The sequence below is a fragment of the Gorilla gorilla genome, chromosome 1 (genome assembly GCF_029281585.2).
Source record: "Gorilla gorilla gorilla isolate KB3781 chromosome 1, NHGRI_mGorGor1-v2.1_pri, whole genome shotgun sequence".
Taxonomy (NCBI): domain Eukaryota; kingdom Metazoa; phylum Chordata; class Mammalia; order Primates; family Hominidae; genus Gorilla; species Gorilla gorilla.
Genome location: NC_073224.2, coordinates 214,112,048 through 214,138,139, shown reverse-complemented (window position 1 = coordinate 214,138,139; position 26,092 = coordinate 214,112,048). Strand labels below are relative to the sequence as shown.

General features: G+C 55.3%; 1 protein-coding gene across 2 annotated transcripts; it reads left to right on the top strand.

The window, feature by feature from the left end:
- The first annotated feature begins 7,958 nt into the window (after positions 1-7,958).
- On the top strand, positions 7,959-25,881 carry SELENON (selenoprotein N). 2 transcript variants are annotated; one of them, XM_055388249.2, is made up of 13 exons: positions 7,966-8,179; positions 8,795-8,912; positions 9,762-9,863; positions 12,876-13,009; positions 16,228-16,437; positions 16,672-16,796; positions 17,329-17,466; positions 19,101-19,182; positions 19,338-19,526; positions 20,322-20,427; positions 21,532-21,644; positions 21,729-21,830; positions 23,206-25,881. In XM_055388249.2, the coding sequence occupies exons 1-13, from the start codon at positions 7,997-7,999 to the stop codon at positions 23,374-23,376; spliced, it is 1,773 nt and encodes a 590-aa protein (XP_055244224.2). In that variant the 5' UTR covers positions 7,966-7,996; the 3' UTR covers positions 23,377-25,881. The 2 variants fall into 2 exon arrangements, with proteins under 2 accessions (XP_030865337.1, XP_055244224.2); XM_031009477.3 differs by lacking the exon at positions 9,762-9,863 and having other exon boundaries at positions 7,959-8,179.
- The last annotated feature ends 211 nt before the right edge of the window (positions 25,882-26,092 follow it).

Below are 26,092 nucleotides of genomic sequence, written 5' to 3'. Positions count from 1 at the left end.
AAACCGGTGTTTCAAGGCAGTTCACTTGAGGCCAGGAGTCCAAGGCTGCAGTGAGCTATGATTGTGCCCTAGCAAGCCCAGCCTGGGCAACAGAGTGAGAACCTGTCTCAAATAAAATAAAATATAAAATAAAATAATAAAATAAAATAAAATAAAGTAAAATAAAATAAAATAAAATAAAATAAAATAAAATATAAAATACTACTGTTTTCCATGGCTCCGGTGTTAAGCCTTCGTTGTGCTTTAATTTTCCGTGGCTCCAGTGTTTTAAACCAGTCCTATTTCTCCTTGAGTTTTTAAGTGAAACTTCAAAAAAAATTTTTTTTGAGATATAATGTAGATACAGTAATGTGTAAAATACACTATTCTTTTTTTTTTTTTTTTGAGACAAGATGTCACTCTGTCGCCCAGGCTGGCGTGCAATGGCGCAATCTCAGCTCACTGCAAATTCCGCCTCCCAGGTTTAAGCGATTCTCATGCTTCGGCCTCCCGAGTAGCTGGGACTACAGGACCACACCCGGCTAATTTTTGTATTTTTGGTAGAAACGGGGTTTCACCATGTTAGTCAGGTTGTTCTTGAACTCCTGACCTCAGGTGATCCACCCGCCTCAGCCTCCCAAAGTGTCGGGATTACAGGCGTGAGCCACCGCGCCCAGCCTAAAACGCACTATTCTTAAATGACCACCGCAAGGAATGTTGACCTATATGCACGCTCATATGACCACCTCCCCAGTCAAGATCAAGACTATTCCAGCACCCAGAAGGCTTGCATGTGCTGCTTCTAGTCAATACCTGCCATCCCCAGAGCAAACCCTATGTGGACCTCTTTCACCGTCACCTAATTTCAGGCACAGACATTTCATTCTTTTCGTGGTTTTTTGGATTATAAACATTCCACTGAGGCTGGGTACAGTGGCTCACACCTGTAATCCCAGCACTTTGGGAGGTCAAGGCGGGAGGTTGGCTTGAGGCCAGGAGTTCAAGGCTGCAGTGAGCTATGATCATGCCATAGCACTGCAGCCTGGGCAACAGAGTGAGACCCCGTCTCAAAATAAAATAGGCTGGGTATAGTGGCTCACAACCATAATCCCAGCACTTTGGGAGGCCGAGGTGGGCGGATCACCTGAGGTCAGGAGTTAGAGACCAGCCTGGCCAACATGGTGAAACCCCATCTCTACTAAACATACAAAAATTAGCCGGGTGTGGTGGCAGGCACCTGTAATCCCAGCTACTCGGGAGGCTGAGGTAGGAGGCTCTCTTGAGCCCAGGAGGCAGAGGTAAGAGGATCAGTTGAGCCTGGGAGGCAGAGATTGCAGTGAGCTGAAGTTGCACCACTGTACTCCAGCCTGGGTGACAGTGAGACCTTGTCTCAAAAAAAAAAAAAATCCTCTGCATTTTCTGTCTTAATTTATATGATACAACTTATAACCACTTAGCTCCTGTCTAATAAGGATGCTCACACTTTCTTGTCTGGTCATTATGAAGCCCTCTTGTACCCATTTGTGGTAAAAAAAAAAAAACCTCTGAAGCGCACAACCAAGATCAGAGATGATGAAATAAAGCCTCTCAGATGCAAGCTGAGCTATGCCTCTCCCTTGTTTGGGTGACTAGCTCATCCCAGTTAGGGCTTTCCTGCTTGTAGGACCGAGCATCCCACATCCTTGGTGCTCCATCAGTGTCAGTCCTGAGCGGACCAGGGTGGCTAACCCCCCAGCACTGTTCCCTCCTTGGCCCTGGACCCAGTTCAAAACACACAAGACAAGTGGAGCAGAATTCAGGCCAGATCATCCGGCACCATCTGCCTGTGCCTGACACTCACCGTTGGAAAGGCCCCGAATGTCAAACTCTTTTTTGTGGCTTGTGTGTGGAACTTGGCCGTCTTTACATTTTCTCCCTCAAAATCACTGGAGAGCTGGTAAAAATGTCCCTCTTTCCCCCAACCAACTGGGGGTTGGCCCCAAGCATTGGTCTCCTTCAAAGGCCCCAGGTGACTAGTGGGCAGCCAGGCTGGGTAACCAGGGCCTCTGCACTCGTGATACTGAGAATAAATCTGTCCGTCTGGCAAAGTCCTGGGGGCATTTACTGACCCCGGGAAACAAATCTCTCTCCCAGCCTGGACAGTACGAGAGCCAAGCCAAGCCTGTCATGACCTCTAACATTAATCTATTTTTTGGCTAATCACAGCCACAGCTCCATGCCTGTAAATCCAGCCAAAGCCACTCAACATTCCAAGATACGGCGGCATCTGTGGCCACATAGGCCAAAGGCGGCTTCTCTTCTCTCTCTTCAATGATCTCATTGAATCTTGTGGCTTTAAGTGCCATTTTTAGACTGGCAACTCCCAGATTTATAATCCATGCCCCCCTTCCCTACAGTTCATAGCCCCATAGTCATACACACACAACTGCCTCCTTGACACCTCCGTGAGGGTGACTCTCAGGCATCTTTTTTTTTTTTGAGCTGGAGTCTCCCTCTGTCACCAGGCTGGAGTGCAGTGGTGTGATCTTGGCCCACTGCAACCTCAGCCTTCCAGGTTTAAGCGATTCTCCTGCCTCGGCCTCCCGAGTAGCTGGGACTACAGGCGTGCACCCCCACACCCAGCTAATTTTTTGTATTTTTAGTAGAGATGGGGTTTCACCATGTTGGCCAGGATGGTCTCGACCTCCTGACCTCATGATCCGCCCACCCCAGCATCCCAAAGTGCTGGGATTACAGGCGTGAGCCACCACGCCCAGCCAGCTCTCAGGCATCTTAACCTGGCAGACTGGACCAAGCCCTCTCCCCAGCCGGGGTCCCTCCAGGGTGCCTCATCTCAGGATGGTGCCACCAGCTACCCAAGCTCAACCCACGGCTGATGCTGGTCTTTCCTCTCACCGTCCACTTCTGACCCATCCGCAAATCCTGTCTGTGGCTCTGCTACACTCATATATCTTGTCCACGCCTGCCCAATCCCTGCCATCTTATGTCTGGGGGACTGCATTAGCCTCCTGTCTCCCTCCTTCCTCTGTTCATCCCCTAACTCTATTCTCTACCCAGAAACCAGAAAGATCTTTAAACAAACATCAAAACCAAGAGGCTTTACTGGGATATCATTTACATGCCATAAAATCCACCCACTTCAAAGATGGACAATTCATGTTTTTTTAGTATATTCACAGAGTTGTGCAAGCATCATTATAATCTAATTTTAGAACATTTTATCTCCCCAGAAGAAACTTTGTACCCATTAGCAGTTACTCCCCAGCCTCCTCCTCCCGGTCTCCCACTATAGCCCCAGGCAACTGCTAATCTAGTTTCTGTCTCTCTGGATCTGTGGATTCTGGACATTTCACTGAATGAATCACACAAGCCGTGGTCTTTGTGTTTGGCTTTTTCCACCCAGCTTAAAGTTTCTAAGGTTTATTATTGCCAACTAATACTTATCAAATGGATACACTGCATTGTTTATCCATTCATTGCTGGAAATTTGGGTTGTTTCTGCATCTGGGCTATCAGAAAGGTCTTTTAAAAAACAAGTCACCAGCCGAGTGCGGTGGCTCACTCCTGTAATCCCAGCACTTTGGGAGGCCAAGGTAGGCGGATCACTTGAGGTCAGGAGTTTGAGACGAGCTTGGCCAATATGGTGAAACCCTGTCTCTACTAAAAATACAAAAAGTAGCCAGGCTTGGTGGCCGGCACCTGTAATCCCAGCTACTCTGGAGGCTGAGGCAGGAGAATTGCTTGAATCCGGGAGGCGGAGGTTTCAGTGAGCCGAGATCGCGCCACTACACTCCAGCCTGAGCGACAAGAGCAAGATTCCATCTCAAAAACAAACCAACAAAAAACCAAGTCACACATTGTCACCACCCTGCTTAAGACCTTATAATGGTTTCACATCATATCTAGAATGAAGTTTGGCCAAGTGCCGTGACTCACACCTGTGGTCCCAGCTACTTGATAGGCTGGGGTGGAAGGATGCTTTGAGCCCAGGAGTTCAAGGTTGCAGTGAACTGAGATCGTGCCACTGCACTGCAGCCTGGGGGACAGAGTGAGACCCTGTCTCAATAAATAAATTGAATGAAGTTTGTTGCCGTGGCCTGCGAGATTCCGATGTCCTGCCCCAGCCTCTGTCGCCAAGCTTTTCTCTCCCCATAACTCACTCTGCCTTCTGTGTGTCTCCTGGACATACCAAGCTTGTTTCCACCCCAGGCCTTTGCACCGGCTCTCCCCTCTTCTCCATGCCTGGGACGCTCCTTCCTCGATTCTTCTCATAGCTGGCTGCTTCTTCCCATTCCAGGCGCAGTGTATGTGTCACCTCCCAGCTACGCTGCTTATGCCTGCCTGTGGCACTGTGCCACAGTGCCCTGTCTCACTCCTTCACACTTACCTTTCTCTGAAATTACCTTGTGTGTCTGTCATTTCCTTCCTCCGAGTAGAATATTCAGCCCCCACAGAGGAAGTGCCTTGCCCGTCTTCTATAATACTGTGTTCCCAGGGCTGAGAACAGTCCCTGGCACACAGCAGGTACTTAGTTTGCGGAGAGGCCCACATGGTCCAGGCATGCTTAAGCAACCCCTGCAGTGGCACCAGAAGCGTGTTTCCCCCAAGTGATCCTTTGTTCTCAAATGTTGGTCCTATTATTGGCTGCCAAGATGTTAGGGTTGGGTTTGGGGAAAATCACCTGCCTCTCTAGGGTCCCAGATGAAGAGAAGAAACACAAAAAACAGAGCCAAATGGCCCTCTTCCTGGCTCACTGTCGCCGGTGAAACTGGAACGGAAAATCCTAATTTGATTTGATTCCCTGGAGGGCAGCAGCGCCCCCTGCAGGAAGAAGGCCTTTCCTGGTGAGTTTATCCCAAAGAGACAGGAAGCAGAAGAGGATGCTACTAGGAGGCAGGGAGGGATGTGTGTGTGTGTGTGTGCGTGTGCGTGTGCGTGTGTGTGTGTAGGAGAGAGAAAGAGAGAGACACACACATCGGGGTGTGTGTGTCTGTAGGAGAGAGAAAGAGAGAGAGAGAGACACCACGATTCGAGGCAGTGACCCTGCCCCTACTTAAATGTGGCTGCAGGCAGGTCAGGCTCCCTCCTCTTCTCATGGGTGGATGGAGTGGCCTGGAGTGCTTACACCAACACCCTCTGCGCAGGGAGGTGGGTGTGGGTGCCCCCAGGCGGAAGCTGGGACCCAGTAGGGAGTCTGAAGGGTGCTGCAGTGGCTGAATGTCCCTCTCTTCTGATACCTCCACATTGTCTCAATGGTAAAGTCCAGGCTTTTCACAAGCTGGCCAGAGCACCAGCCCAACCTTCCTGCCTCCTCCTCCTCCCTCTTCGTACTTCCCCCCCGGGTCCGTCTGCTCAAATCCACTGGACTATATTCTCGAGACGCTACGGATACTCCATTGAGTTTCACACCACTGGGCCTTCACCTCTGCTATTCCCACCCTCTGGAATGATCTTCCTGGGTGCTATGCCTAGTGATCTCCTGAAGTCAAGGTCTGGCCAGACCTCTGCTCTGGGAAGCCTCTTCTGAGCCCTCCTGATAGTCAGGGGGACCCTCCTCTGTGCACACCCCTCTCAGAGCACTTACCCCTCGAGAGGAAGGTTGCAGTATCCATTGACTCATCTGGAAGAGCAGAGACTGTTTTGTTTTCTGATGGACACCCAATCGCCAGGACACGGCGTAGTAGCCCTTCAATACATGTGTTGGAAGGATGAATGAGCGAGTGCCCACTAATCTCCGAGACCCTCATGGGCGTGGCCAGTGTGTCACTCACCTTGCTGTGGTTCCCATGGGCTGCCAGTTCCCAAGTGTCACCCTTGCCCACTGGGAGGCAACAGCAAGGTGCCAAAGAGATCCTGCAGGGCTGCCCCAGCCAGAACCGCCCACTAGGCCCTATCTCTCACGGCCTTGCCCTGCCGGGGATCTTGGTTTGGGACAAGCCCTTCTGGGAAGGGCGCCCTCCAGTGGGAAACCAGCCCTGCTCCACTGCCAGTCCCAGAGCTGACACCTCCCAGAACTGACATCTCCCAGAGCTGGGCCCAAGATTGATCCTTTTCACAGAGGCACACTGATCTGACCTGATTGTCATAAACCCACCCCCACTGTGCGCCTTCCCGAGCTTCTAGAATCATCCCCCAAGTCCCGCAAGCCCCAGAAACCCATTTCTTCAGCACTGGGCAGCAGAGACCAGTGGGGTATCTGTATCTTTAAGAAAAAGCAAGTGTAATAAATAAAAGTTATCTGGGAAAGAAAACTTCCTTTGTTTATTTTCCAGAAGCCTTAGCTCATCAATCTTCCCCTCCTAACCTGCTTTGTGCTCTACTAGTTTTGCTTCCAATAGAATGGAATTTGGTTTTCTAGTAGCATGTATCGTACACAGGGTGTCCCCAAACAGTAGCAATAATGAGTTGAAAGTGGCACAGTTGGAAGCCTTCAGAAGCCAACGCCAGATGTCAGGCCCTCAGTGGGTCCCTCTAAGGACACTGGGGCCAGAGCACAGGGCAAGGGTTGGGTTGGGCCCACAACTCTGGAAGGTCCCTGGGGGTCATTCATCCGACAGACACTGAGGAGTGCCCACGATGTGCCACGCCCTGTGTGGGCACTGGGAAGGCCTCACCTGGCGCTGCCATGGCTGGCCACCAAAGAAGAACAGGATGGGCAGTGGAGGCAGGACCCCACCCCCAACTTGGTCGACCGGGTCATCCCTTGGGAAGCCTGGGAGGCAGGATGGCAGGAGATCTGGACCCATAGACCTGGGTGCCAGGGGTCAGGCTTCTTCATTTGAAAACCAGGGAAGCAGTCTCTACCTCACAAGGTGGCTTGAGAACAGAGTGAGAGAATGCGTAAATCTCCCCACCTGAAGTCCAGCACATGGGCAGAGCTCAGCATCCTTTGGATCCCTCAGGCCTGACAGGTGCCCCTGCGCTGGGGGGTTGGTGGGGCTCTGCAAAGGCAGGCACTGCTCGCCTCTGGGCTCAGAGTTCTTGTCTAGAGGCTTCTGCAGCTGCCACCCTCGCCTGAGAAAACGCAGGTAGAGACATCTAGAGCCACCCCATGGTAACTGGGGGCTTTGAAAGAATGGAAGAGAGCCCCAAGGAACCAAGGCTCCTGGGGATTGACAGGCATGAAAATATGTCCTCAACACCACCCACCCCTATTTCCAAGGCCCTCCTCCAAGCATGCCGCGTGCTGTTCTCCAGAAAAGCCAGGGCCTCTGGTAGCTCCAGCTGCTGAGGGGCTGGAGCCTCGCCTTCCCCTCACCAGACCAGAGCCCGGAGGGTGGGGGTTGGGGGGCTCTTTTAACTCCTTGGTGGAGATGAGGAAATTTGGGCCCAGGGAAGTGCAGGTTCAGAGCTGCACCTGCTGTGCCTGGAACAAGGCCAATCCCCATAACCCATGTATCTGTGGAGGTGGCCCCCCAACTGCACATGAGGGGAACAGGGGCTGGGCTTTCTTTTTAATTTGTCTTGCTCTAGATGACAGAGGAACTTTTAGAAAACTGGTGGGATAAGGATGGACGGATGCCCCTCAGCAGTCTCTGGCCTCGTGCACGGCTGCCAGCAGAGGAGGACACGAGGCCTCAGTGGCCCCCGACGCCCCTTCTCCAGGAAAGCACAGGGTGTGTGGCTTCTCCCCAGCCTCTGGCCCCAGCCCCTTCTTTGTCCCAGTCCCCAGTCTGGAATCGCTCTCTGGGCTGGGCCAGGCAAGTGGGCCGCAGAGGCCTGGCTTAGCTTTGGGAACGGAAGCACGGGAAGGGGCGCGGAGAGGCAGGAAGCAGCCTGGGGAGGCTGGGGTGGCCGGGACTACGGACCCGACCGCATAGACGCGATCAGCCCCTCTTGGCGCTCCGGTGTAGCTGACCCCGCCCCGGGCTCTGGCCGGGCTGCGAAGCCGGGAACCAGCGACCCCCATCCCGGCCCCTGCGGCCGCCCCGCCCCTCCCCGCCCCGGCCGCCCCGCCCCCGGCCCCACCCCGCTCCTTCGCGTCCGGGGCCGCCGGCAGCTGCCGCCAGCCGCAGCCATGGGCCGGGCCCGGCCGGGCCAACGCGGGCCGCCCAGCCCCGGCCCCGCCGCGCAGCCTCCCGCGCCACCGCGCCGCCGCGCCCGCTCCCTGGCGCTGCTCGGAGCCCTGCTGGCCGCCGCCGCTGCCGCCGCCGTCCGGGTCTGCGCCCGCCACGCCGAGGCCCAGGCGGCCGCGCGGCAGGTCCGGGCCCGAGCTGGCTGGGGCGGGAGCGTGGGAGCGGGGACTGAAGGACCCAGCCTCGGCAGCAGGGGGGACATGGGCAGGGACGAGTCGGGGGAGGCGGAGGGCGGAGGGGGACTGGACGGGAGGGAGCACGGGAAGGAGGGGACACGGGAGGCGGATGGGGGGTGCCTGGGGCCGGGCTGATGGGGGGAAGGCGAACGGAGGCCAGTGTGGGGCTGGGACAGACTGGAGGGGTCTCTATCCAGAGGGGTGACCTGGACACAGTGAAGCTGGTTCCCGCAGAGTCTTAAAGGGGCACTGGGGAGCCCTGGGACAGTGAGGAGGGGACACAGGAGAGGACAGAAGGTGCAGGAGGAACAGGGCCAGGCGGAAGGCGGAGTGGGGACAAACTGGGAGGGGGCAGTCGGACCAGACAGTGAATGAGCAGGGACCAGGAGGGACTGGAGGCTCTGGGGCAGTTCAGAGGCAACATTTGCACAGATGGACCGGGAGGCACTGGGAGAACTCAGGAAGACGGTGGGAGAAGGGGCTCCATGCGGAAGCAACTGCCTGTTGGGGACCAGGAGACCAGGCCGCCAAATGGTGCCCAGCCCAGTCTCTCCTCCCAAGCAGGAACTGGCGCTGAAGACCCTGGGGACAGATGGCCTTTTTCTCTTTTCCTCCTTGGACACTGACGGGGATATGTACATCAGCCCTGAGGAGTTCAAACCCATTGCTGAGAAGCTAACAGGTACCAGGAGAGGCTGGCGGCTGGGGAGGAGGGCGCCTTGGCCAACGGTGTCTTCACTGAGCAGGAGCGGCCGTCTGGAGTGGAGGGAAGCTCGTGGGATCTCAGAGGCCCTGGACTCCTCCCAGCTCTGACACTTTGTAGCTGGTGGCTTGGGCGAGCTGCTCCAGCAACCCCTGAGCCTGTTTTTCTCAGACTTGTGAGCAATAATACCAGTTAACATTCTTTGGTCTGCGAGGTAGTTCACGCCTGTAATCCCAACACTTTGGGAGATGGAAGGATCGCTTGAGCCCAGGAGTTCAAGACCAGCCTGGTCAACATGGCAAAACCCCATCCCTACAAAAATACAAAAATTAGCCGGGTGTGGTGGTGCACACCTGTAGTCCCAGCTACTTGGGAGGCTGAGGTGGGAGGATCACTAGAGGCCATGAGGCAGAGGTTGCAGTGAGTTGACATCACACCATTGCACTCCAGCCTGGGCGACAGAGTGAGACCCTGTCTCAAAACAAACAAACAAAGCAAAACCAAAAAAACAAACCATTCCTTGGCCACCTCCTCCGTGCCAGGTATTTAAGTACTTCATGTGGGTTCTCTCTTTAAACCTCACAGTAGCCCTGGGAGATGGACACTGTCATGATCCCCATGTTTAATAGTTTGAGAGACTAAGGCACAGGCAGGCTCCCCAGTTTCCCAAGCTAGAAAGGTGCGGAGCCAGGGCTAGAACTGGGGCCATCTGGCTTCAGGGTCCTGCACCAGCTCACAGGTTTCAGTAGAGAAAATAAATGCACAGTGACGAATATGCAGTAGATTTCCAATAGACAGCAGCTATAACTTTTTTTTTTTTTGAGACAGGGTCTTGTTCTGTCACCCAGACTGGAGTGCAGTGGTGCAGTCACAGCTCACTGCAGCCTCAACTTCCCTGGCTCAATTGATCCTCCTGCCTCAGCCTCCTGAGTAACTGGGACCACAGGCATGTGCTACCACGCCCAGCTGATTTTTCTATTTTTGTAGAGATGCAGTCTCACTACGTTGCCTAGGCTGGTCTCAAACTCCTGGGCTCAAACGATCCTCTTACCTTGGCCTCCCAAAGTGCTGGAATTACAGGTGTGAACCATCGCACCCAGCCAGGAGCTATTCCTATTATTACTAAATCTGAAACTTTGCTTAGGTGCTTTCAGATTCCTATTCCATTCTTTGTTGTTGTTGTTGTTGAGATGGAGTCTTGCTCTGTCACCTAGACTGGAGTGCAGTGACGCAATCTCAGCTCACTGCAGCTTCTGCCTCCCTGGTTCAAGCAATTCCCCTGCCTCAGCCTCCCCAGGAGCTGGGATTACAGGCACCTACCACCATGCCGGGCTGATTTTGTATTTTTAGTAGAGACGGGGTTTTGCTTTGTTAGCCAGGCTGGTCTCGAACTCCTGACCTCGAGAGATCTGCCCGCCTCAGCCTCCCAAAGTGCTGGGATTACAGGCGTGAGCCACTGTGCCCGGCCTCCTATTCCATTCTTGCTATCATTTTTGCCTAGTGCAGTCAGTGATTATTTATTTATTTATTTGGTTAAAGATGAGGGGCTGAAACATTCTAATGAATTATAAAATGCTTCTCTCGCTGCCCCACCACCACCCTAACCTCCGTGCCCATTTTCTTCCAACTTCTTGTGACATTTCTTGAACTTAGGATCTTGGGCACCTACTTATTACCCAGATTGCCTGGTGTAAGTCAGTCATTGATGGGAAAGGCAAGAGAGACATGCTGGCTGTTTCGGGCGCATAAGCTTCAAAGCACTGTCACTAGCCTGCTGTTTTTCAGGGGTGTATTGTGTAGGTTGGCTCCGTGCTGGCCCGGTGACCTGTGATCGCTGCTAGAGGAGGAAGGTTGGATGAAAAATGCTAATGAGCTGGAGTGGATGTGTATCAATGTCTCTCAGTGGCAGGCAGTTCTGTCATGAAAGCAGATGGGCAGATAAACAGGTCGTCCCCTTGTGGCCTTGCCTGTACTTCTTGTTTTGCATACACTTCTGAGCATTTGCACAGCTACCTCTTTGTCGTTTTTTGTGGCCAGAGTGAGAGTTCTCTCATAATGACATGTTAGCAAAGCTTGAGGTGCACTTTTAATGTTTTGCACAGAAATCTTTTTCTCCATCAGGGTTAAAGAATTCCCCCATTACCTCTAGGCTGTGAATGCAAAAATGGACCAAGTATTGAGAAATCAAAGGGCAGGGGGAATCAAATCCAAGCAGGAAATAGAGCCAACTAGTTCTATTTGGTAGAGTTATGAGCATGTTTAATTTTCTGCCTTATCCCTTAAAATTTTTACAAATTACCTATAATGGGCAAATGTTACTCATAAGTCAGGAAATAAAACTTTTTATTAAAAAGCCAAAGGGCTGTAAAATGCTGAGTATTATTATTATAATTAATAACATTATTACCAATTCCATTTGACAAATGAGAAAGCAAAGGCTCAGAGAGGTGAAGTCCCTTCCCCAGATCATACAGCTAGGTGGTGGGGGCATCATTATTATTATTGGTTTTTGGTTTTTTTTTTGAGATGGAGTCTTGCTCTGTCACCCAGGCTGGAGTGCTCGGCTCACTGCAACCTCTGCCTCCCAAGTTCAAGCAATTCTCCTGTCTCAGCCTCCAGAGTAGCTGGGCTGGGATTACAGGGGTGCACCACCATGCCCAGCTAATTTTGGCATTTTTAGTAGAGACGGGGTTTCATCATGTTGGCCAAGCTGGTCTCAAACTCCTAACCTCAGGTGATCCGCCTGCTTCGGCTTCCCAAAGTGCTGGGATTACAGGCATGAGCTGCCTTGGGAATCATTATTATTAATATTTATCTGTGATATCAGTAAAATAATTGAATAAGCAAGGCTGACTAATAACCCTGCATATTCCTGTTGCTCCCTTCTTCTTGGGTTTCTAGATTGCGTTTTGGAAAGTTTTACCTCATTGACTTACAAATACAGAAATAAGTGATTCTTCAGAATAGGGATTTGCATCAGGAGCAGCAGGGAGTGCTCATTAAAAGGGCAGATTCCAGACTCTCACCCCTGCAGATTCTCATTCAGTAGGTCTGAGGTGGGTTCTGAGCATCTGTAGTTTAAAGGCATCCTGGGTGATTTTGAGGACTTCTGGTTGAGAACTGCTTTAATGCATCATTCAGCCTGCTAGCCAGTCAGCCAGCAAATGCCAGGCATCATCTCTGTACCACTACCCTGCCCTGAGAGGGCAGACAGGGCAAGACCCACCCCCGCCCTCCGCTGGCTACACTTTGTTACTGGTGACTATTACTCACCCCTTTTGAAATAGGCATCATTTCTCCCTTAGCCCTTCAAAATGAATCCTTGTGTACTGGGAAGGTTATAGACTTGCCAGATCTCTGAGCAGGAAAAGATCCAAGAAATCAAATCCAGCCACACTGCCAGTCCAGCCCCTCCTACAGCTGGGGTAATGCCGCACCCCCCCTGGCAAAAAAAAAAAAAAAAAGCAGGGGAAAGTGGGTCTCCTCACTCTCAAACCAGTGCTCTCCCTATGACACCAAAGAGCCTGTTTTCTATTTCTTGCTTCATTCATTACTCCGGTTCCCTTGACTGAGTTCCTCTCAGTCCCAGAAGACCTAGAAAAGGGTCGTGGTTGGTCATGGGTTTTGAGTAAACAGGCCTGGGTTTCAATCCCGATTCCCCCACCATCTAGCTATGTGACCTGGGGAAGTGACTTTACCTCTCTGAACCTTCACTTTCTCATTTGTCAAATGGAGTTGGTAATGTTATTATCTGCCTCCCTGGGCTATCCTGAAACTAAAATGCGATACACTGGTTGTTACTTTGGTGACTGTTAACTGTTAACACCCCAGCTACCCCCACCCCCTGCCTGGCTCCGTTAATCACCAGCTAGTGTGGATGATGAGGGAGAGGTGAGCCCTGTAGCATAAGGGCAGTGCCTCTCCGATGTCTGTGTCTCATAGGGTCAACTCCCGCGGCCAGCTACGAGGAGGAGGAGTTGCCCCCTGACCCTAGCGAGGAGACGCTCACCGTAGAAGCCCGATTCCAGCCTCTGCTCCCGGAGACCATGACCAAGAGCAAAGATGGCTTCCTAGGGGTGAGTTGGGGACCACAGGCAGTGGGGTCATCTGTGTGCATCCTGAAGATGAGTTTCTGCTCCATTCATCCATCTTTCCTCTGCCCTCTGTGTGCCCACTAGAGCCAGGCCCTGGAGGTCCATGTGCGGTGATGTTGTCCCTCCTGTCCAGGCATACAGCCTGCTGGGGGAGCAGGAGATTCTGAGAAGCATTAGCTTCTGCCCCAGATTGGGGAATCTGGGATAGCTTCCTAGAGGAAGTGACATCTGGTAGACTGCAGGATGAGGAGGGCTCAGCAGGGTGACTGAGCACAGGCTGGGGGGGTCTCGGAGGAAGCAGCAGTGCGGTAGAGACCCTGTTAGTGCAGCCGCCCCACATACTATGATGATTACTTCCCTCACATCCATCTCTTCCTCACGGGGCATAGCGTGATGCCTGGCTCCTGATAGGTACTCTGATGATCTAGACCGGAGGTTTGGTCCCCACCAGAGGGCTGTGGGGTGGGGAGGGCACCTGAGAAGGTGGAGGTAGGAGGTGGACAGATGCTCTCCTTGCCAGCCCCTCCCCAACCCAAGGCCCTTTGGACAGGCTCCTGAGCGCATTGCAGGATGAAGCTGCCTCAGCCCCTGCCTGCCCTTTTGCACTCTCTCCCACTCTCTCCTCCCTGCTGTGGGCTTCCTCTGTTCCAACCACACCAGACTTCCTTCCTTCCAAATCCCCAGGCTTTCTTCCAACTGGGAGCCTTCTCACATGTGGTTCCCTCTGCCAGGAACACTGCCTCTCTGTGCCCAGCCCACACAGCCCGACCCAGCCTTTTCATCTCAGCCAATGCCACTTCAGCACGAACAGAGGCCTGAAGGCAGGAGTGCCAGGCTGGTCACTGAGGCCAGGCAGTGGGTGTGTCTGGGCCCACGGAGCATGTAGGACCCACACAGGGGCATCCCAGTCAGTGGGGCCAGGAGAGAAGGTGCCAGACCCCACCAAGGGCTTTGTTGCCTGCCTTTGGCCTTCATTCTATGGTGGCTGAATACCGTGCAGATTTTAAATAAGACAGCTTTCTCATCAGACCTGGGCTCTCCAGGCCAGGGATGGGGCATGTGTAGAATGGGGAGAAATGGGAGGCAAGAAAACCAGTTCTGGAGGGGAGACGGAGAGGAGATGGCGAGTAAGGGCAGCCTGGAGGATGCTGGGGAAGGAAAGGCAGGGAGCGGCTCCTCATGGACAGTGGGTGGGCAGGAGTTGGATGACTCAGGCTTCTGGCTGATGACCAGGGGCATGGTGGGCTGCTTGCCCAGATGGGGACTGTAGGCGGGGAGGGAGTAGGGGGTAGAGAATGAGGTCAGTCTGCACATGTTGAAGTTGAGGTCCCCAGGGGATGTTGGATGTCTGCTGCCCAGCAGCAGCCCCTTGGCAGTGCCCAACTCTAGAGCCTGGCAGCCACATGGCAAAAGAAACTTGGGAATGACCTTGAGGCTGGCACCTGTGGCGGAATTGCCACCTGGCCCAGCCCAGGGAAGCAGTGCTGGGGAGCCCCTTTCTTTTTCTTTTTTTTTTTTTTGGGACGGAGTCTCGCTCTGTCACCCAGGCTGGAGTGCAGTGGCACGATCTCTGCTCACTGCAAGCTCCGCCTCCCGGGTTCAAGCTATTCTCCTGCTTCAGCCTCCCAAGTAGCTGGGACTACAGGTGCCCACCACCACGCCCGGCTAATTTCTTTGTATTTTTAGTAGAGACGGGGTTTCACCATGTTGACCAGGATGGTTTCAATCTCCTGACCTCGTGATCCACCTGCCTCGGCCTCCCGAATTACAGGCGTACAGGGATTATAGGGATTACAGGCGTGAGCCACCATGCCCAGCTGGGAGCCCCTTTCTTAACCTCATCGCTGCAGGTTCAGGGAGGGACAGAAATTCCAAGGAGGAGCTCGCAGGGAAGGGCATTGCCCATTTTGGGTCCTGTTTACTTGCCGTCTCCCACTATAAGCTCCAAGAAGACAGGGTGCACAGTGTACCCTGATAGAAACTTCCTATACAGTAGGTGCATAAAACATTTTGTGGAATGAACAAATGAATAAACGTGTTCTTCTCAGCCAAGGAGACAGTGCAGCAGATAGGCAGGAGTCCAGGAAGTGGTCAAAACCGGTCTGACCTTCCACAAAAGGAGACGGGAAACCCATCTCCATGAGTTTGGCAGTGATGGGCTGGTCTGAGCAGATAAGTCCGCACAGACAGCAAGAACTGGGGTGAGGCAGGAGCAGCACCCCTAGCCCTGGCCCCCGAGCAGAGCCCCACCAAGCCCAGCACCCATCGCTGGCAGGTCCCCTGCGGGGGGTGGCAAGCCTACAAGCAGGACCCAGGAAGGCGGGCTCGGCCTGGCCCCGCACAGCCAGCTCTGCCTTGAGAACCGCCTGTTAAATCTGTCTCTGTGGGAGCTCCCTGCCTGCTTTCCTCCCACCTCCCACCAAGCCTGAGCTCCTGCTGCCAGGGAGGTGGCGACAAAAGAGGGAATCTGCTGTTCCCCAAATGCTGGCCGACGTGTAGACAGCTCTGTGGTCTCTGAGCGTCCTCTCCGAGCCATCAGCTTGTCAGACAGAGGCGAGGCAGGTCACTGATGAGGACTCGGGCTTAGGGAGGGCCTTTTGCCCAGGGTGGGGCAGGCTGTACTTAAGGCAGGGCCCTTCTGGGGGTGGCCTTCCTTCCCCTTCCCTGTGGTCTCATCCTGCTCTTGACCCTAGAGATTTCACCTCAAACATGATTGGCCACCACCCTCATCGGACTTAGCTCCAAACCGAAACCCTGAGCTGGCCAGTGGGACATTAGTCCCTGGGAGGAGACTTGGAGAGGAGATTGGGGAGGGAGAGTAGGGCTGCTGGAGGGCCAGGGAAGCCAGGCAGGGTGGTGGCACCCAAGGCTGGCCCACGGGCTTATGCATAGGATGGAGGTAGCACTATGTGAGGCACAGAGCCCCACCGTCCCCATTCCAACCTTGCCCTCGAGCGAGCTGCTCTGGCCTGGGCTGCGCCTGGGTGGGCTGCAGAGGCACTGCAGCAGGGAGAGGATCCTCTCTCTGGCGGGATATTGCTAAGCTTGTGGCCATCACCAGGGCAGGAACCTCCCTGGGGTCCATCTGCTCCCTTGGTGTGGGCTGGCTCGGGGCTTGAGGGAGACCTCCACCCACATGGTACAGGAGACCCCAGAGTCATGTTCTCAGATTCCTGGAGCTTTGCTTTCCCCTGCCCCAGGTCTCCCGCCTCGCCCTGTCCGGCCTCCGAAACTGGACGGCCGCCGCCTCACCAAGTGCAGTGTTTGCCACCCGCCACTTCCAGCCCTTCCTTCCCCCGCCAGGCCAGGAGCTGGGTGAGCCCTGGTGGATCATCCCCAGTGAGCTGAGCGTGTTCACTGGCTACCTGTCCAACAACCGCTTCTATCCACCGCCGCCCAAGGGCAAGGAGGTGAGGACAGCTGGGGTGCGACGTGGGGCCCCTCCGCCCCAGCCCAGGAGTGGCCACCCCTGTCTGCGCCTGGACCCCAGTGCCAGGCCTGCCCCACCTGCTCTCCTGCCTTCCTCTGGACCTGCCCCCTCCCCATGGGGCCCCTGGGCCGTCGGGTCTGGGCTGACCCCCACCCCAGCGGATCCAGGCCCAGCGGGACCCAGCAAGCCAGTACGTGCCTCCCGCCGCCCACAGGTCATCATCCACCGGCTCCTGAGCATGTTCCACCCTCGGCCCTTTGTGAAGACCCGCTTTGCCCCTCAGGGAGCCGTGGCCTGCCTGACTGCCATCAGCGACTTCTACTACACTGTGATGTTCCGGTGAGTGGGCCACACTGGCTGGCCTGGAGCCCCGGGGAGGCATGACGGTACAGCGCCCAGAGGGGAGGGCCCGGCTTGAGCCCCCCAGCTCCACCTCTCCTCCCACTGCCGTCTTGGGCAAGCAGCTTTGGCTCTCTGAGCCTCAGTTTTCTCACCTGTGGATCCGGGTGCTGATGACTTCCTCGTAAGGCACATGAGGGTTCAGAAAGAAAAGTTGTGGAACTTGCTTGGCACGGGGCTGGTAGCCATGGTTGTGCCATCCACACAGAAGCGGGAAGGACACCCAGTCACACATGCCCTCCAGAAGCTGTGAAGGCTGGGGGAGGGGGTCCAGGCAGGGCTTCCAGAGGAGGGGCATGTGACCTGGGCCTCGAAGGATGAGCAGCATTTGGAGAGCCTCGCTGCTGCCCCTTGGCCCATCCACCTCCACCCCCACACTCAGCCTCCTCTCCCTGCTGATTCTGGCCAAGGCTTCCCGGGCTCCTGGGGAGAAGGTGGGCAGCTCTGGTGCAGCAGATCCCCTTCCCCACAGGATCCATGCCGAGTTCCAGCTCAGTGAGCCGCCCGACTTCCCCTTTTGGTTCTCCCCTGCTCAGTTCACCGGCCACATCATCCTCTCCAAAGACGCCACCCACGTCCGCGACTTCCGGCTCTTCGTGCCCAACCACAGGTGGGAGCTTGACCCTGGCCCATCCTTGGCTCCCTCCTACAGCTTGTCCTGCTCCCCAGCTCCAGGAGCCTAGGGGCCTCTTCTGTCTCTGCCCCTTGTTTGCTCCCCAGAGCCCATCTCGTGGGGTGACGTGGCAGGAGGCGGCATGAGGCAGGCAAGAGGATGAGCTGATCACCCACTAGCTCTTCCCAGGCACCCGTGGCCTGGCCCTCCACCTCTGTGCCTGGGACCCAGTGCAGCAGTCCACAGACCCTTCCTGAAGCTGGGCCTCCCCGCCCTCACACTGCTGACAGGCCCCAGGCAGAGCTGTAACCGCAGCCTGTGCACGCCACCAAGGGGAAGGCCAGCAGCTAGGCAGGGACCCAGCTGTGGGGTCCAGGAAGGCTTCCCAGAAGAAAAAGGTCATCTCAGCAGAGATCAGGGCTGTGAGGGTTTTGCTAGGCAGAGGAACAGCACATCCAAAGGCCGAGGGCAGGCCCTCCACTGCTGCAGAGCCCCAGAGGGGCTTCCAGGACGGTGCTACACCAGCCACCTGCTTGCCTCACCTCCTCAGGGCTGGCCACCTGTCAGCAGAGTAGAGGACCCAGGAGGCCCTGGCTTCAAGTTTGTCCAGATTCCTAACTGATAGCAAATGGCCACCTAGTGGGCCTGAGTGACTGCTCTACAGGGATAAGACCTGGCTGGGAGCCAGGAGGTCTGCAGTTAAGTCTCAGCTGTGGAACCCATTGGCTGTGTGGTTGTGGGCAAGGCCCTGGCCCTCTGTAGGCCTGTTTCCTCATCTGCCGGATGGGAGACTGACTCCTGGCCTACTTCACCCACAGGGCAGGCGTGAGAGGATGGTTGGGATAACATGGGAAGAGAAAATTGCCCCTAGGAGTGGGGGTGGCTTCCCTCCCTCCCCAGAGTGGGAAGGGCAGGGGCTTTCCGGTCAAAGGGAAAAGGAAGAGGAGGGCACAAGCCCTCCATCTGCTCACCTAGGGCTGGGCACACCTGCCTCCATCCCAGGGTTGTTGAGGAGGGGGCCTGGACTGTATGGGACAGAAGGAGAGAGGCAGTGACCAGCACCAGGACCAGCTGTTCCTGGGCTCATGTCTAAGGACGAGGCACCAGGGACTGCTGACCCCCGGCGGGGGGTACCTAGCTCTGCCCTCTGTGCCCCCTGCTGTGGAGGTGGTGGTTTGTCAGTGCTGGAGCTCCCTCGTGCGGCGGATCTGCAGATTGCACTGCTCGGCTCAGATTTCCTGCTGCCCGCCAGAGGCCTGTGCAGGGACCACGGTGCTCGTTTTCATTCCTGCCCCACCCTGTGACCCGCCTTGAGGCACTGGCCATCTCTCTGCTTCAAAGGGTCCTGGAGAGTACCCGGACCATGGCTGTGCAGGCCCTTTGTGAATTGCGAGGGGCAGGGCCGGCGGATGGTGAAGTGGCTCCAGTGCCTTAGGAAGGGGCAGCCTGGTGGGGAAGAGGGCCAGGGCTCTGCAGCCAGAATCCCAGTGGCTCTGAGAGCAGGTGTTCACCTTGAGAAACCTCAGTGTCCTCATCTGGAAAGTGGAGACAGTTGCAGGTATTATGTGAGATAAAGTGTGACACAGATAATGGGCTTTGATGATGGTGTCACTCTGCCCTGGCCATCCCAGGTCTCTGAATGTGGACATGGAGTGGCTTTACGGGGCCAGTGAAAGCAGCAATATGGAGGTGGACATCGGCTACATACCCCAGGTGAGCGCACAGGAGGCTCCCATCCAGGTGGGCTCGGCTGCAGGGCCCCGCCCTCCCTCTGCAATGAGTGGAGCATCTTGGAGGGTCTCTAGGGGAGCCCCTGAGGATTCTTGCCCATCTCTGAGCCTTCCCCCCACCACTGACCTCTGGCCCAGATGGAGCTGGAGGCCACGGGCCCCTCCGTGCCCTCTGTGATCCTGGATGAGGATGGCAGCATGATCGACAGCCACCTGCCCTCAGGGGAGACCCTGCAGTTTGTGTTTGAGGAGATCAAGTGGCAGCAGGAGCTGAGCTGGGAGGAGGCTGCCCGGCGCCTGGAGGTGGCCATGTACCCCTTCAAGAAGGTGAGGCTGGGCAGGGGTGAAGGCCAGGGTCAGGCTGCATGGGCAGAGGCTGGGAGCTGTGGAGCAGCAGCTGGGCACAGGCGCTGGTGTGTGTGCAGGGCTTGCTACTGAGGCTGTCTCACTGTTGGGCCCAGCTGTGCCAGCGGGGCCTCCCCGCTGCCATTCAGAACTTGGAGGAAGAGGCCAGGTGCAGTGGCTCATGCCTATAATCCAAAACTTTGGGAGGCTGAGGCAGAGAATCACTTGTGGCCAGGAGTTCAAGAGCAATCTGGGCAACATAGCGAGACCCCATATCTACAAAAGAATTTTTTTAATTACCTGGGGGTGGTGGTAGCACGCACCTGTAGTACCAAAGCTTTGGGGAGGCTGAGGCAGGAGGACTGTTTGAGCCCAGGAGTTCAAGGCTGCAATGAGCTATGATTGCGCCACTGCACTCCAGCCTGGGCAACAGAGTGAGACTCCATCTCAAAATAAAAAATAAATGAAAATAATAATAATAAATAGAACTTGGAGGAGACATCCATCCCCTGGCTCAGCAGCACCCCCTTCATACACATACAAACACACACACTAACATATACACACCCACACACACATATATACAAACATACACAAACATATATATACACATACAAATGTACATATACACAAACATACACACACACAAATATATATGCCTACACACAAACATAAACACACACAGACACACACACTTGCACACACTACAGACTCAGCCCCTGAGTGGGACCCTGGCCGCTTTGATGATGGCTTCGCTCTGTCTCGGTGTGGCCCCAGGTCTCCTACTTGCCGTTCACTGAGGCCTTCGACCGAGCCAAGGCTGAGAACAAGCTGGTGCACTCAATCCTGCTGTGGGGGGCCCTGGACGACCAGTCCTGCTGAGGTGAGGGGCCCGGCTGGATCTAAGGGGAGCAGTGGGAAAGTCCACACCTTGTGGGGTACCAGAGGCTCTGAGACCAATGGGACTCTTCTGTTGAGTCGTGAGGGCCTCGGGGACTGCCCATGGTAGGGGCGTGGGGTAAGGGCTTGGGGGTTTCTGTGCTGAGCCGAGAGGGAGCTACCAGATGCTGAAGAAAGGGCCCTGGCAGACTGGGTTCAAACTCAGCCATTGTCAGCTTGGTAACCTTGACCAAGTGTCTTCCCCTCCCTGAGCCTCAGTTTTCTCAATAGTAAGAGGGGATAACACACTTACCTCTCATAGCTGTGGACATGGAGGTGAAAGTGCCGCATACACTGTAAAGCGTTGTATACGTGTAAGAGAGAAAATCACGTCAGAGGCTGGGCTTGTGTTAATTGATTCAGGAAATTCACCAGAGGCCCCCTAGATGCAACGTCCTTTGGGTGTCTGGCAGTGGGCACAAAGATGAACAAAACAGTGCCCCACTCTCACCCCGTCAACCGTCAGTGCAGCAGTGGGCTGGGTGCTGGCGTCCCACAGTGAGGAAGGCAGAAGGGGTCCCTGCCCTCAAAGGGGGAGACACAGTGCAAAGGCAGACACCGAATGAGTCAGTACAAGCACGGTGAATGTTCTACAGGGGACAGTCCAGAGTGGCACCAGAGTGTATAACTGGGGGTCAGGGAAGGCTTTGTGAAGACAGTGATATTTACGCTGAGACTTTGAAGGATGAGTAGGAGTTTCTCAAGTGACCGGATGGAGTGTTCCAGGTAGAGGAACAGCCTGTGTGAAGGCCCTGGGACACAGAGGGTTCATTGGATTTAAGAAGCTGTCACTGTCTGCAAGTCCCCGGGGCCAGGTAGAACCCCTAACCCTAATCTCAGCCCAGGATGCTGGTATATTATTGATGTTAATTCCAACTATCATTTATTCAGCACCTACTCTGCCTCAGGCTCTTTGAATCTGTTATTTCACTTGGGTGCAGAGACTGTCCTGCAGCCCGTGAGGTCTCCCCAAAGCAAGATTGCACCCCAGCAAGATGTGGGGGCACCTCACCCTTCTGTCTTCCAGCTTTTTCCTCTTCCTGAACAGGTTCAGGGCGGACTCTCCGGGAGACTGTCCTGGAAAGTTCGCCCATCCTCACCCTGCTCAACGAGAGCTTCATCAGCACCTGGTCCCTGGTGAAGGAGCTGGAGGAACTGCAGGTGAGCGGGCAAGTGGGCAGGAACAGGAGCGTCCGGAACAGTGGTGGGGGCCGCGGCATCAGGAATGTGCAACTGTCCCCACAGAACAACCAGGAGAACTCGTCCCACCAGAAGCTGGCTGGCCTGCACCTGGAGAAGTACAGCTTCCCCGTGGAGATGATGATCTGCCTGCCCAATGGCACCGTGGTAGGCACCCCCACTCAGACCCCACAGGGCCCAGGCACCTCAGGGTCCCGGGAGCAACCAGCAGGAGGCGTGGATGTGCAGACTTCATCAGGCTTCGGGACTGTCCCTGCCACTTCCTGGCTGCAAAGCCTCAAGCTAGTCTCTTACCCAGTCTAAGCCTCTGTTGTCCCCATGTAGAAACAGGAATCGTGATGCAGGTATTGGTCATTGGGGGCTGCGCAGCAGTGAGCATAGTCCCGAGGCAGAGTCAGCGCCTCCCTAGAAACACAGCCTGGAAGGGAAGGCTCACCTTGGACCATGGCAGCCAGTCCTGGGATGGAAGGGGAGGGAGGAACCAGGCCTTGTGACAGAGAAGACCAGGAGAGGGCCCTGAGCCAAGATTCAAGACCCCACCTCTCCCTAAGGGCCCCTTACCTAGCACTCAGCAAGTCTTCTCACTGGGGCCTCACAGCAGCTTTGGGAGATGGATGGTCATGAATACCCATTTTATAAACAAGGAAGGAGGCCCAGAAAGTTCAGAGACTGGACAAATGTTGCAGTCAATTAAGTGCAGCTGGCTTTGAACCGAGGCCTGCCCTTGAGCCTCAGATCTCCAGTTCTTCTGATCAAAGCGACCCCTTATCCTTTAAGTCCCAAGGCATGGTTAGTGTGGGACCCAGGGCTGTAGGAGGGGGCCGGCTTCCTCAGGATCTTAGGATGGGAGCAGTTCAGGAGCAGGGGCTGTCACGGGAGAGGTGTCCAGTGAGGGTTTGGTGCAAAGGAAAGGGCACCAGGCAGAAGGCATCTGCTGTCCCAGGCACAAGGGTGATGAGATGGTGTCGGGGAACTGGATGAGGCTGGGCCTGGTTGGGAGAACCAGGCCTCCCATTCATATGAATGTTGATTGAATGCTGATACATTCATTTGTTCATCTACTGGGCACCTACTGTGTGCCAGGCACAAAGATAAAGACACGGCCCCGTGCTGAAGGAGCTCAATCTCTGGAGCGAGAGGCCAAAGGAGAGGCCCATTGAATGTGAGGCTGCAGTGAGAGAAGGGAGCACGGAGTTCAGGATGGAGTCCGGGGTCACAGGAACAGAGGAGAGGGGTCATTTCGGGGGGCGGGGGCAGAGGGCTAGTAGAAGAGGTGATGTTGGAAGGTGTTGGGTTTTCACTTGGTAGGCAAGGCAGGGAGGAGCCCCCTCGTCAGACACAGGGTGATGAGATGGTGTCGGGTGCTGGCGAGGGCTTACGGCAGCACTGCCTGCCCATCATCCACCTCAGACAAGGACAGTCAAGGCCTGATAGCATCCCTGCTTCTCCCCATAGAACAGAGGGCACAGGGAGCCTGGGGGCCCCCCTCCGCCCCACTTGCCTCACCCGGCCCTTCTCCCAGGTCCACCACATCAATGCCAACTACTTCTTGGACATCACCTCCATGAAGCCCGAGGAAATCGAGAGCAATCTCTTCAGCTTCTCATCCACCTTTGAAGACCCGTCCACGGCCACCTACATGCAGTTCCTGAAGGAGGGACTCCGGCGTGGCCTGCCCCTCCTCCAGCCCTAGAGTGCCTGGACGGGATCTGATGCACAGGCCCCCACGCCTCAGAGCCAGAGTGGTCCTCAGCCCATTTCAGACTGCAGATGCCGCCCACTCCCACCCCACTCCTAGGCTGCCTTGGGGGGTACAAGATCCACTGAGGGTGGCCACCACAGCCTTGGCTCCATGGTGGCGGGTAGACAAGGGATGCCTGGGCTGACTGGGCAGAGGAACCTCTAGCTCTGACTGTCACTCGGCTCTCCCTACCCATTTGGCTCTGGAAGCTGCTTGGCCCCCCCAGATCAGGGCCTGGGTGAACTCCCTGGACCTTTCCTAGCCAGCCACACAGTCTAGGCCCTTGTGGGGTGAAGAATGGAGGGAGGAGCAGGCTAGGAAGACGGGGCCACCACCCTCTCCTTGCTTTCAGCCCTTCCCACAGGAAACATCAAGAAGCCCCAGCCAGGAGGGGCCAGGCTGCCAAGGCGGCTCCCCTGTTTATCTAGAGCCTTCGTTCCTGGCCATACCCCGGACTGCCCTCCTGTGCCTGATGTCCCCAGCTGGGGTCAGTCTCAGCAGGAGCCAGTCTTCTGGAGCCTCTGGGCAGAACCCTCCATCAGAGTGGAAATCAGACGGGACCCCCTGCAGCTTCCCTGACCACGCCACTGACCAGCTGTCTGGGGAAGTTTACTGTGAAGGGGTTTCTGCCTTTAGCCATGGGGTTCACTAAGGGGGTTCCCGAGGCCCAGGGCCAAGGCACTCCCACCACCTACCTTAGCACAGGGTCTCTGCAGGACTGCGGGAGCCAGCGCTCCTGCCGCCCCTCTTGCCCCTCAGACCTTGCATCCACAGAAGCACAACCCAGCCAAACACCACAGCCTTCTCCAGAGCCGGCACTGTCCCGGCAACCAGGGGTGCCCCAGGCTAGCTCTTCTACCTCTGAGGCACCACGGACTCCCCTTGGCCACTCTTGGGACTTTGGTCCACGTCCTGAGCCACTGACCATGGCCAGTCTCTCTTTTTATATGTGCAGAAAAGTGTTTTTACACAAACTTTCTCATGGTTTGTAGGTATTTTTTTATAACCCCAGTGCTGAGGAGAAAGGAGGGGCAGTGGCTTCCCCGGCAGCAGCCCCATGATGGCTGAATCCGAAATCCTCGATGGGTCCAGCTTGATGTCTTTGCAGCTGCACCTATGGGAAGTAGTCCTCTCTTCCTTCTCCTCTTCAGCTTTTTAAAAACAGTCCTCAGAGGATCCATGATCCCCAGCACTGTCGCATCCTCCACACAGACCCACAGGCATGCCTGCACTCTCTTTCATTAAGGTCTTGAAGTCAGGCTGCCCCCTCCCCAGCCCCCAGTTCTCTCCCCACCCCCTCACCCCACCCGGGGCTCACTCAGCCTGGCAGAGGAAGAAGGAAGGCAGACATCTCCGCAGCCACTCCTGGGCCTTCTATGTGCCGAGTTACCCCACTTGCCTTGGGCGTGTCCACTGAGCCTTCCCCAGCCAGTCTTGTTCTCAATTTTGTTTTGTTTTGTTTTGTTTTGAGACGGAGTCTTGCTCTGTCACCCAGGCTGGAGTGCTATGGCTCGATCTTGGCTCACTGCAACCTCCACCTCCCAGGTTCAAGCAATTCTCTTGCCTCAGCCTCCCGAGTAGCTGGGATTACAGGTGCATGCCACCATGCCTGGCTAATTTTTGTATTTTTAGTAGAGATGGGGTTTCACCATATTGTTCAGGCTGATCTGGAACTCCTGACCTCAGGTGATCCACCTGCCTCAGCCTCCCAAAGTGCTGGGATTACAGGCGTGAGCAACCGTGCCCAGCCTTGTTCTTAATTTTGTATCATCCAGTCATCGCTAATATTACATGCACCTTCTCACTTAATCCTCACGACAAGCCTGTGAGGCAGATGCTCATTGTTCCCATCTTGATGAAACTTGAGTCTCAGGGAAGTGAAGTGACTTGCCCAGGGTCACTCAGGTAGAGTTGAGATTCAAACCCACATGTGGCTCCAAAGTCTGCATTTGGATTTGGGGGTGTTTTTTGGCATGGCACCCTCACCTCTCTCCCTGCCTGTTTTCCCCAAAGTGGAAAGGAAGGCCTTTCAAACCAGAGTGTCTCACTCCCCTCTGACCTCTAGACCAGATGGGGCATGAGCCAGCCAGCTCAGCCAGGTTCCCTGTGTTCTGGGAGGAAGTGTCCCCATCCCCCATGCCCCTTATGGGGAGGGAGGGCGTCTGATGCTCTCTCTGTGCCTCCCCCATCCTGTCAGGCACAGGTGGCAGGGGCAGCCCATGCGAGCCCTTCTCCTGCTGCTCTGGGAGGGCCAGTTCCACATTGAGCCAGCCTGGTCCCATGGAAAATGATGGCCTGGGCTTTCTGAGGCCTTATCTGATGCCTCTGCAGTTCCTGTCCCCCACCAGGCCTTGAGGCTCAGGGTGGGAGAGGGCCCCGGGCTGCCCTCCTGTCACTCCTGTAACACTTCCCTCCCCTGTCCCCAACATGCCCTGTAATAAAATTAGAGAAGACTAACTAGAGTGGTTCTAAGTGCTTTTCCTTTGAGTGGCATGTTGCTCAGCTCCGTCCTTCCATGGGGTGGCTCCCTCTTGGGGCAGACTTGAGCTGGAATGCTTTCAGGGACTATCTTACCTATCGAAGGCTAGAGTGACTTGCCCAAAATAAGTTTTACGATAGAACAAGTGGTAGGACTTACTGTTTTGAGAATCTGGTGCTCTCTGTTGAG